Consider the following 12,680-nt stretch of genomic DNA (forward strand, 5'->3'; position numbering starts at 1 on the left):
ATTTTAAAATTGATATAACTAAATCCATATGGTACCCATTAAAAGTAGACTCTTTCATCTGCATCTCTTACAGCTAATACATTCAAGTCGTGTTCAAAAACGTTTTATTTTTACCTTCTTATTTGGATAACCTTCAACATGTCTTATATTTGGGTACATGGAGGATTCTGTTTTCTCTTTCTTTTCTACCTAGATATAAACACCTTGGAAACAGAGATCACATTTAAGTACAATTCTGATAAAACGATTACATTACCTTCTGGCATTACTCGTGCTCCTTGAAGATTCTCCCTAAATGTGCCTATGATAATGACTACTGCAGCGTTTGTAGGCTAGGACAAATTTTGTGGTTTTATTTATGCAAAACTTCTATTGATTTTTTTTCAAGTTTCTTCTCAGCTCTCATGCTCTATGCAAAGTAGCAACTAAATATAAATGTACAAATATATATATATATATATATATATATATAAATAAATGGTGTCTAATCAAAAAAATTTTGGTTTCAGTGGGCTCCTCAAGGAGAGAAGGTGTTCCTGCCCACGTTAATCTCTCCGCATCATCCATGCTAATGATTGCAATGCAGTACACATCCAATCCAGGTAAGTAGAAATTTGGATGGCTTCAGTAATTCCAAACCAATAATTAAATAAGACGTCAAATAAGCAAGCTAGAAATTCTCATGTGAGAAGAACTTCTCTTGGTAAATAGAAACTGGAGATGTGTTAGGAAACAGACTTTCAACTTGAAATAAATTTCCTTTGCCTCTTGCTATTAGCAGTAATCTTGCTGACTAGTGATATTTTTAGAATGTCTGAGAACACAATTTTAGAACACTGACTGGAAATTGCTTGAATATAAATATATAGAAATAATTAAATTAGAAATATGAAAGTCACTGGCAATTCTAACAACTAAAGATAACCACTGGGACTATTTTGTGAATTCGCTACTCTAATACCGCATGAATATCCTTGCACATAAATCGTTTGTTATATTTCCACTAATTATACGTGAAAGTACATGTAACCTGTCATTGAATGTTATTATAACATTTGTATAGAGATGGACAGATTAAAAAGTAATATGTCATTTTGATCTGTGTTTCTTTGATTTCTAGTAATGTGGGACAGATTTAATCTGATATATTCTGTTGGATTTCCATTCATCAGTGTAATTGCAGATGAACTTTGGGAAACTGACCTAAAAGGGGCCTGACTGTTGGAGTCACATGCTAAGATATGAACTCAGTTTTTATTTTCATTTGGAAAGTAAACAAATTTGGTGGCCCTGTTTTCAGCCTTCTGCTTAATTACATAATGAATAATAATTGAGTTTTTGACTCAGCATAAGGAAAACAATTTTTTTTCATTTAAAATCTTAATGCTTCTTAACCTGGAGTATCATCCTTTAAATATGAAATTCCTTATGATTATTATGTGCATTTAATTAAAATGTGTATTTTTGGGGAAGTTATACCTCGTGTCTCATTCTGGCTTAAAGGATCCTCATAACGTCATTTATATTTATTAGATTTTATGTCCTGAGAAAAACCCCTTCACATAGAATCTAGTTAGTTAACTAAAGTCTCATTATCAGGGTTTGGTCCTAATTTCAAAGTTGGGAGGCAGTAGAGCAGGTTGGGTAGAATCGTGTGCTTTGAGGTTAAGGGTATGTGGGTTCATATCTGAGCTCAGCACAGATTGCCAGGTAGCTTAACCTTGAGCAAGTTCTTTAACTCCCCTAAGACCAAGTTCCCTCATCTATAAAATGGGAAATCTTCCTGTAGTACCTTCAAATGTTGTTGTGAGGATTTAATGACTTAAGAGTGTGTGAAGTGCTTCCTTAGCATAGTGATTTGACACATCATAAGCACTGCTCAGTAAACAGCAACACGGATCTCTACAATCTGCCATTGTCTTCTTGGAGTTGAACGTTTCATTGGGAAATCACTGTGATCAAATAGTTCTGTTATTTCTTAATCTGTATCTTCATCTGTTCATGGGGGAACGTGTATAGCCAGCTATTCTGTACTAAGAATGACATTTGGGACCCCAAATTAATCTTGTAATGGGGGAAACATAAGAAGTGAGGTGCTATCCACCAGGGGACTCTGAGATCAAGCGGGTAGGGCATCATTATCCTTTGAACTTTTACTGGGGGAGACAGCAAGTGGCAGCCTGGTCCTTGTAGCTGATTGTGTATCAAGGATGGAGCAGGGTTCTTGCTCAGGCACCAGGAATTCATTGCGTAACTCCTGTGTACATGGCTCCGTGCTAGGCATTGTGAAAACCACCCTGAAATGTAAGATATGATGCTTGCTATGGAGCTTATGTCTCATTGGGAAGATTAGGCATGTTTACATAAGTTATTAATTTCTAATGTAAAGTAGTATGTAAAAAGTACCAAATAAATACTATAGACTGTATTAATTCATCAGAGAAGAGAACTCTATGGGTTGAAAAGATCAGGAAAGGCTTTGTGCCACTTGAGCAAAGAATGGGTCTTAAAATACAGATAGAATTTTGATTGATAAGGTAAATGGGGCGTTCTGAGAGGGGAAGAAATTTATTTATTTATTTTTAAATTTTCGTTGGAGTATAGCTGCTTTGCAGTGTTGTGTTAGCTTCTACTACTGCACAGCAAAATGAGTCAGCCATACAAATACATATAGCCCCTCCATTTAGGACACTACAGTGCATTAAGTAAAGTTCCCTGTTCTATACAGTATGTTCCCATCAGTTGTCTATTTTATACATAGTATCAATAGTGTATATGAGTCAATCCCAATCTCCCAATTCTTCCCACCCCCACCCCTTTCCCCCTTGGTATCCATTTGTTCTCTACGTCTGTGTCTCTATTTCTGTTTGGCAATTAAGATCATCTATACCATTTTTCTAGATTCCACATATATGTACAATATTTGTATTAATATGCAATATATGTATTAATATACAATATTTGTTCTTCTCTTTCTGACTTACTTCACTCTGTATGACACTCTCTAGGTCCATCCACGTCTCTGTAAGTCACCCAATTTTGTTCCTTTTTACGACTGAGTGATATTCCATTGTATATATGTTCCACATCTTCTTTATATGTTCCTCTGTTGATGGACATTTAGGTTGCTTCCATGACCTGGCTATTGTAAATAGTGATGCTATGAACGTTGGGGTGCATGTGTCTTTTTGAATTATGGTTTTCTCTGGGTATATGCCCAGTAGTGGGATTGCTGGGTCGTATGGTAGTTCTATTTTTAGTTTTTTAAGGAACCTCCATACTGTTCTCCATAGTGTCTGTATCAATTTACATTCCCACCAACAGTGTAAGGGGGTTTCCTTTTCTCCACACCCTCTCCAGCATTTATTGTTTGTAGATTTTTTGATGATGGCCATTCTGACCGGTGTGAGGTGATACCTCATTGTAGTTTTGATTTGCACTCTCTAGTAATTAGTGATGTTGAGCATCTTTTCATGTGTTTGTTGGCCATCCGTGTGTCTTCTTTGGAGAAATGTCTATTTAGGTCGTCTGCCCATTTTTTGATTGGGTTGTTTGTTTTTTTGATGTTGAGCTGCATGAGCTGCTTGTATATTTTGAAGATTAATCCTTTGTCAGTTGCTTTGTTTGCAAATATTTTCTCCCATTCTGAGGGTTGTCTCTTCATCTTGTTTGTGGTTTCCTTTTTTTTTTTGCGGTACGTGGGCCTCTCACTGCTGTGGCTTCTCCCGTTGCGGAGCACAGGCTCCGGATGCGCAGGCTCAGCGGCCATGGCTCACGGGCCCAGCCGCTCTGCGGCATGTGGGATCTTCCTGGACCGGGGCACGAACCTGCGTCCCCTGCATCGGCAGGCGGACTCTCAACCACTGCGCCACCAGGGAAACCCTGTGGTTTCCTTTGCTGTGCAAAACCTTTGAAGTTTCATTAGGTCCCATTAGTTTATTTTTGTTTTTATTTTCATTGCTCTAGGAGGTGGGTCAGAAAAGCTCTTGCTGCGATTTATGTCAAAGAGTGTTCTGCCTATGTTTTCCTCTAAGAGTTTTATAGTGTCTGGCCTTACATTTAGGTCTTTAACCCATTTGGAGTTTATTTTTGTGTATGGTGTTAGGGAGTGTTCTAATTTCATTCTTCTACATGTAGCTGTCCAGTTTTCCCAGCACCACTTATTGAAGAGACTGTCTTTTCTCCATTGTATATTTTTGAGGAGGGGAAGCAGTTTAAATAAAGGGACTCTCTAGGTCTGTTCATGGGCAGTCAGTGCACTCCTCTGAGCAAGGTTCGTGTAGCAAACATATGGAGAATAGCAGACACCGTGTAAGAGAAAGTACCCCGGAGCATCTGCGCTTGAGAACTCAGTCATGGCTTCACAAAATTCCAAGTCTAGAGGACCATTTATATACTCAACAAACAGTTACTGAGTATCTGCTATGTGCCAGGCACTGGGAACACCATAATTAGTAAAATAGAACCGATCCCTTTCCTCTCTTCATAAAGCTTATCGTGTGGTGGAAGGAGAAGACATTAATCAAATAATTGTAACAGCAAATGCCCAGTTTCAATTGTGACAAATTCTTCAAAAGATGTACATTGTGCTACGATGAGACCCTATAAAAGGGGATTTTTCTTTTATTGAAGAGGTCAGGGAGGGCTTTTCTGGGAATATAACCTTTGGTTTGAGGACTGATGGATGAGTAGCATTAACAAGGCCTCTCAGGGAGTGGAGGTTTCCAGGCAGAGGAATCTCATATGTCAGAAGGGAGCCTGGCAAGCAGGTGGGACTGAAGGGTCATTGTAGCTGGAGCTCAGAGTGAGGGCTGCCTGGTGTGAGATGAGACTGTAGACTTCTGCAGGCCAGAACATGCAGGATGTCATGGGCTCTGGGAGTCCTGTGTTTATCCCAAGTCTAATGGAAAAGTGCTGCAGTGTGCTGAGTGGTGGTGTGTGTGTCACCCGAGCTGCAGTTGAGCATGGATTAAGAAGGAGCTGGAGTGGATACAGATTGACCCATGAGGAGGCCATTGCATTTGTCTAGGCATGTAAAAGTCAGGGTTGATTGAGGCCGAGAAAAGTGGATACATCCGAGGGCTATTTAGGAAGTAAAATTGATAGGGTGTGGTGATGTATTGGATATGGTTGCATTCTGGCTTCTGAACTGGGTGCATGGTGGTTCCATTCACTGCAAAAAGAGACACTGGAAGAGAAAGACCAGGTTTCTAAGGGAAGATCATAAGGTCTACTTTGGACATGTTATGTTAGAAGTGTCTTTGAGACATTTGAGAGGAGATGATATACCTTAGACGAATACAATGTCATATGTCAAGTATATCTTAATAAAACTGTGGAAAAACATCACACATAGCCTCAGTAATAGTTATACATATCCAAAACACAAAATTGCAAATAAATCATGTTTCTTCAGAATAAAGAGGTAATAGTAATTAGGAAGTTGTATTATGAACTCAGAACTGAGTTCTGAGCTACAAGTAATGAACTTTGAGCCCTCATGTAAGTGTCCAGTGCTATTCACTGAATTGCATATAGAGGGTACCTGAAGTTGTACAGGCATACCTCCTTTTAGTGCACTTTGCTCTACTGTGCTTCACAGATACTGTGCTTTTTACAAATTGAAGTTTTGTGGCAACCCTGCATTGTCAGACAATGGTTAGCATTTTTTAGCAATGAAATATTTGAAAAATGAGGTGTGTACATTGGTTTTTAAGATATATTGCTATTGCACACTTAACAGACTACTTAATATATACTTTATGTTTATATAAAGTATACATTAATATACTTAATGTTTGTATAGTGCAAACATAACTGTTATATGCATGGAGAAACCAAAAAATTTGTATGATTCGCGTTATTGCAGTATTTGCTTTCTTGCTGTGATCTGGAATGGAACCTGCAATATCTCTGAGATATTGCTGTATATGAGTGTGACATTGCTTACAAGAGAGCACAGAATGAAAAGTGGATTTGACTTATGACCAGGCCTTCAGGAACTCCAACAGATACTGGCCCAGTGGAAGAAGAAGTCTTGGAGATAGCTCCGCAGTATCAGGGGCCTGAGATGCCATCTTTGTGTTTTTCTTGAACTTCTCCTCATGTTTTCAAGATATGCCACAGTGGAGGTTATTGTATTCTTACATAACTACATCTAAAAACAGGTTTCAAAAAGATATCCTATCAAATCCTATCAAAAATAGGATCAGTCAGGGTAATCAGAGAAAGGTCTCCTGGTGTGCCTCTTTCCTTCTGTCAAAGAGGAAAAATGAGTCTCAGAAGCTCCTCAGCAGATTCTTTCTTAGGTCTTGCTGGCCAGCACTGAGTCACATGGCCACCCCTAGCTGCAACAGAATCTGGGAAATTGTCTTGCTTGGCAGTCTGTGTACTGGGAACTGAACAAGGAAGAAAGGGTTGTTGATAGCAGTTGAGTAGCAACAACAGTGTCTGCCACAGGTAACAGGAGAGGGTCAGTCATGAAGTCAAGGAAAGAGGGTGGTCATCAGTACTAAATGTTGCTGAAAGTCAAGTGGGAGGCAGACTGATAAATGTCCATAGAATTGAACGACATGGAGGTCATCGGTGAGTAAAGGGAGACCTGCTTCAGTGCCATGATAAGGTTGGCAGGTAGATTAGGGAAGGTATACAACGGGTATCTAACTAGGGTGAAAGTATCTTTATTCCTCAAGTAAACAGACAAATCAAAGAAGATTGCTGTTGTATAGCTTTTAAGGACTCCTCAACAAGATGGAGTTGGTGATAAAAGATTGCCATTCTAATCCATCAGTCTGTCACTTGCTATCTGTCCAACCTTGGGCAAGGTAGGAAACTAAACCTCACTTTTTTAACTGCAACATGGTGGTTATGAGATACATAATACATAAAGCTCTTAGCTCAGTACCTGGCACATAATGAACGCTCAATAAATGTAAGCTTTTATTATGATCCTATTAGGCTATTTTTTCCCCATGTAGTTCTTGATTACATTGATATAAGTTTATGTTATAAAAGTATGATTACTAGGGAGTTTTCTTAATGTTTCCTTTGTTAAGATGAATAAAATACTTCTCAAGGATCTTGGAATAAAGCTTGATAAAGTCAAGGGCTTATATGATTTTTGAAAGGCATGAATATATGAAAATAAGTAATTTCTAATTTAATGATTAGAGTGAAAAGTCTAATATAATTTAGACTAATATAGTTTATTTTAAAGGATCTTTTGTCTGGTATTTACATTTCATGTTCAAATTATATTTTCTTCCTTACAGTATATCATTGTCAATTATTGGAATGCCTCATGAAATATAAACAAGAAGTCTGGAAAGTAAGTTTGGGTCCACATTAAACTCATAGTCACAAGTTCGATTTGTATAATATAGTAAAAATTGTTTGCATATTAAAACTATTGTTTAGATCAAATTTATTGATGTCTTATTATTTTGGTATGGTAGAACTTATAATCCTTTCCTTACTGGTTAATTATTTACCATTTAGAGCAGAAATGATACTTGAAGAACACAGTGGTTTGACAGAAAATGTAATTGGATATATCTTATTCTTGAAATTTAGCAAATACTATATTATGTGACAGTTTTACTTGATTTGAAATGTTGCTTGGGAAACTTTCTTCTTTCAAATAGGAGATGTGAATTATTAAGAAATATGTTTTAGGGAAATGTTTTAAAAAATGCAGTATTTGGCAAACTGGCTTTATGCTATTCTAAAATCTTTCTTTCACGTTATTCTGAGGAGAGAAGAATTTGTTAAAAGATAGTGTACATCTGAACACTACTGGAGGGCTTATTTACAGGACCCATAAAAATAATAAAAAAAATTATAATATGATTTAATCTGCAAAGCCCACCTGGATGATGAGATTCCAGGGAAATTAACCACCTCAATCTCTCCGTTAGAATTTTCACTGCTTTGGTAATATTGAATGAGCTACCTTTATTTTTATTTGATGATGCTAGTGAAAATATGTTTCTTGTCTCCTTTAGGATCTTTTGTATGTGATAGCCTATGGGCCTTCACAGGTGAAACCTCCAGCTGTGCAAATGCTGTTCCATTTCTGGCCCAATTTAAAACCTCCTGGGGCAATAAGCGAGTACAGGGGCTTACAGTACACAGGTAAGATTAGAATAGCTCTGTGATGCCCCATCTTTATTTCTTCTGTGCCACGTTTGCCTCACTTACTTGTATTTTTTAATCTTGCTAGATTAAATTTACTGTGCCTTTAGACATTGTCATAAATCCTTTTTGAAAATAGGTGGTATAAAAATGAATTAATTAAAATTAATTTCAAAAGCCTTTATGACATCATAGCAAATCATGTTAAGTTCCGGTCCCATTTGCTGTACATCTGGCCTCTGGTCTTAACACTGCTAACGCTGATCACTGCAAAGGTGTGAGCAGTTAGTAATGCTGCAGATTGGCTCAGATTTAGCAAAATCCCAAGTGGCTAATGCTGCTCTGTTGAGAAGGCTTGGAGTGCTTTCAACATTACCAGTTCAGGCACTAAATAAAAATTAAATGACCCTGAAAGCCTAGGTAGACATGAAGAGTCAACCATTGGTGAATACTGGTATAATTAATCACCAACAAGTAAACATTGAGTTTATTGTAAAGACATATATTTACCAAAAACCAAACAAACTAACCCTTATGTAGTTTATGTTTATATGTTATAAAATCAAAGAAGCAATCTATGGCTAATGGAGTTTCTGATGCCCCTGACTACCCTCTCCCCCCACTTAATTGTATAATATTTTTCTGAAAATGGAAGAGATGGATATTTTGGCATAGCTTTTATTCAAGTTATTGTGGAGTTGTATACTGATATTCTGAGAAAGTACTTTTTTCTTGGCATCACTCATCTTTCCAAAGGTGATTTGAGGTGGTTCAAAGGGGATTTAACATAATTCAAGTGTCTGTTTTATGTTCCTGATTAAAGCCAAGTGTTAGAGGTATTGATGGTCCTTGGTGGGCTTATTCTAAACTCAGAACAAATAATATTGGCCTTAGTGGTAACAATAGTATTAATTGAAATGATGAAGGTAGATAGTAGGTAAATTTAAAAAAATGGAAATTGGTATCATTGATGTTTTATATCATTGCTAGTGGAGAATGTTTAAGCGTTGCTGAATGGATAATTTGAGTGTAAAAGCAAGAAGTTGGAAGCACTAATAAAATAAAAGGTGAAATGACAGAAATATTTGACACCAATCCCTTCTCAATAGATCCCTGAAATAAGCGTTTATGTGATGTATGAATGGGTAACTAGTATCAAATGAAATTTATTCATTTGATACATATTTGAAGAGTACTGTAGGAAAGAGAAAGTATAGTGCTAGGCACTATACTTTGTGTTGATGTTAGAAGAACTGACACAAAACCAGACCCCGTGGAGCTTAATGCAGTCCAGATATGGAAATTCATTCATTTCCTCAACAAATATTTATGGGGCATCTACTATTAGCCAGACATTATCCTAAGCACTGGCGATACAGTGTTAAAAAAAACAGGCTAAGACGTTGGTGCGAACATTCCAGCTGGGAGAAAGACCAGGAAACTACCTGACAGTGTAATATTGCACTAAGGTAGAGCAAAATACAGAGAGCTGTGGGAACACACAGGAAGGGCCTTTGAACTCACCCTGATGGTGGGCAAATCTGGGGAGGGTTAAGTTGTCAAGGAAAGTCCTCAAGTGTGTGACATGTAAGCTGATGCCTGAAAGATATACGCACGATAGATAGAGTCATAAGGGGAATGAATCATGAACGGCTAAAATGTGAGTTTGAGGCAGAAGGAACTGCATGGGTTCAGACTTGGAGGCCGAAGATAGCATGATCGTATTTAGGAACTGGAAAAAGTCATATGCAGCCAGATAGTGGAAGGACAGGAGGAGAAAAGCCAGAGAGAAGCAGAAAGTCTGACAGGGCCTGTGAAAGAGTGTGGATTTTATCCTAGCAACAAAGTGAAACCATGCACAGGTTTTAAGTGGAGAAACCACATGATGAGATTTGCCTGTTCAGAGCATCTGAGAAGCCTGGCAAACTGACAGCCACTTCCATTTACCCCCGTGACCATACCCTCTTGGAAGAGCCAGCTAAACCTGTCTCCCCAGAATAGCTCAGCCTATGCTTACTGAGATCAGAAGAGACACTCTCACCTTCTCTTGGCTTATCTGAACAAGATGTCTCTGTCTAAAGGCATTCGTTCTCCAGTCCATTCTTGTACTCATACCTCCACACACTTCCATCCTTTCAGTGTGTCATTATGTGTCTGCTACCTGCCAGCCTCTATCCAAGGCCCTGGGAAACAGCTCTCTTGGAACTCCCACGCTAGTCGACCATCGTGTTTTGTGCAGGAAACAAGGGATCATGGAAAAAAACTAATCATTCTGATCTATGTATTACTATTTATCCAGCACTGGCTGGCTGTCTGTTGTCATTCTAGCTGCTTAGTATCTCATTTAATATGTTAGCCTTCTCCTAGTTGAACAAAATTTTTGGACCAAGCGCCATATTGGGTTTTATAGACATTTTTCTCAGTTAATTCTCACAAAAATCTTGAGAGGTAGTTTTCTTTTTGCAATGTTACAGATGAAGCGTAGGACAGAGAGTTTAAGTAACAGCACTAAGTTCACACAGATAATAAAGGAGCACAGCTTGAATTTGATCCTAGATCATCTTAACTGAAAACCCACATTGTTCTGTTCAATTCAGTTCTGTAATTAAACTTTAACTGGAGCACTAGAAATTTTCTGCAATGCTTTCGACAATGAAATATGCACTAAAGGGTATCTTCGGTATTTAGGTGGCATTAAAACCCTAAATATTCTCAATAAAAAAATTATGTGGAGATAGAATTTTATGGACTTGGAAGCTCAAAGATGAAATGCTTTCTTAGGGACCAGCAACACTGTATGTCTTCCCAGTGATTTATTTCCTTTTTAAAAAGTAAATTTTATTTTTTATAAAAGGAAAATTTGCTTCTAGAAAAATTATAGAAATATGAAAGAAAGAAAAAATACTAACTAGAAATGACCATTATTAACATTTTGGTATATTTCCCTCCAGTTTTTTTGATGAGCATTTTAAAATACAATAGAGGTCATATTGTATATAATTATACAAAGTTACCCCCCCCTTACTATGACATTTTTCAAATACAGAAAAGTTTAAAGAGTAACACTATGAACACACATATAGCCACCTAGATTTAATAACTGTTAGTAATTCACCATAATTTTAACTATACATATATGTATTTAATTTATTTATTGCTTTTAAAGCATAATAACATGGGAATATTTACAGCTCATATGAAGAAGATGATCAAATAGAGAGGATTTGGTAATGTACAATGTTTGCTTCTTTTGAGTTTATTAGTATTTATCAACAACAAAAACTACCCCAATTATTTTGGTCATTAAATACAAGTCTTAAAGATACAAAAATTACAAGTTTCTTGGGAATGAAATAGCCATTATATTGTTCTATAAAGCTCTGCTGTGGGGGAGAAAGAAATTATTTAGCAATTTTCTTGCTACAGTGTGCCAATAGTACATAATTTAGCCTTTGTTAACAAAGATGAACACAAATTATTGTGGTTTCCATTTGAATTAGAGGACAAAAATGTGGCACAAGATATACTTTTCCAAGACTGAGATTGTGGCCAAAGTAGATTGAGAATAACTTAAGATAGCACTACAAGGTTAAACTTTGGTCTAGTCTACCAGATATCTAACCCTACATAAGTAGAGTTGGATTCTTGAGTTGTATACAAGTTAAAAATACAAGAAGGCCTACCAGTCCTTTTATGTCCTAACTTCCTCCTCATTGACTTCTTATTTATCTTTTTATTATATTGATTTTATGTCCACATAATTTAAAACGTTTTAAACCATTTTATTGGTGCATTATAGACATGTAAAAAAATACACATTTTAAGTATATGTGGAACACCTCCCACCGTGTTTACTACCATGATTACCTTCTCCTCCTGTCCCACAGGTAACCACTAGCCTGCCTTCTTTTTTTTTTTTTGGAAAGGAAAGTTTGCTTTATTTTGGATGCCGGCACACAAGGGGGTTGGCGGGGGGACTCCTGTCCAAAGGCTGACTCCCTCCCTCCCACCCCCCCACCCTCCCCACCCCCCACCCCACCCCACTCCGCCAACAGTCAGTGGGCAAGAGCTTTTATAGACGGAGGGAGGGGGCTACATGCAGAAACAGAACAGTCAGCTCTGACAGTCATCTTGAAACTGGTTATTGGTGGTCTGACCAGCATCATCTTGATTGTCTTAAGTACAGTTAATCTTCAGTTCCAGGGTTGGTTTGTTCCCATTTCTCTGATAGCCTGACTTCTAACATCAGAGATTATTCTTGCCTAGTTTTTAATTTTATATAAATGGAATCACACATTATTTGTGTGTGTGTGCCAGTGTGTCTGTGTGTGTGATTTATCTGTGGGTTGAGCATAACTGCACTTTGTTCATTTTTATTGCTATATATATATATATATATCTCAATATTTTACCAAATGTATGTACCACAGTTTATGTATCCATTTTACTATTAATGGATATTTGGGTTGTTCACACTTTTTGGCTCTTACAAATAATGCTGCCATGAACATCCTTCCCCATATCTTTTGGTACACACATGAACACGT

At 37.3% G+C, this 12,680-nt stretch overlaps 1 protein-coding gene across 5 annotated transcripts in view; it reads left to right on the plus strand.

Annotated features, from left to right (window-relative positions):
• The window catches only part of UNC79 (unc-79 homolog, NALCN channel complex subunit), a gene marked incomplete at both ends in the record, with an annotated part of 255,665 nt that overhangs the window by 56,528 nt on the left and 186,457 nt on the right, over positions 1–12,680 (plus strand). For all 5 annotated transcript variants that reach the window (XM_079699486.1, XM_079699487.1, XM_079699488.1 and 2 more), the window contains 3 exons: positions 510–602; positions 7,272–7,327; positions 8,004–8,133. In XM_079699486.1, coding sequence (XP_079555612.1) covers positions 510–602; positions 7,272–7,327; positions 8,004–8,133 — 279 coding nt within the window. The remainder of the gene's footprint in view (positions 1–509; positions 603–7,271; positions 7,328–8,003; positions 8,134–12,680) is intronic.

The sequence above is a fragment of the Hyperoodon ampullatus genome, assembly GCF_949752795.1.
Source record: "Hyperoodon ampullatus genome assembly, chromosome: 3".
Lineage (NCBI taxonomy): Eukaryota > Metazoa > Chordata > Mammalia > Artiodactyla > Ziphiidae > Hyperoodon > Hyperoodon ampullatus.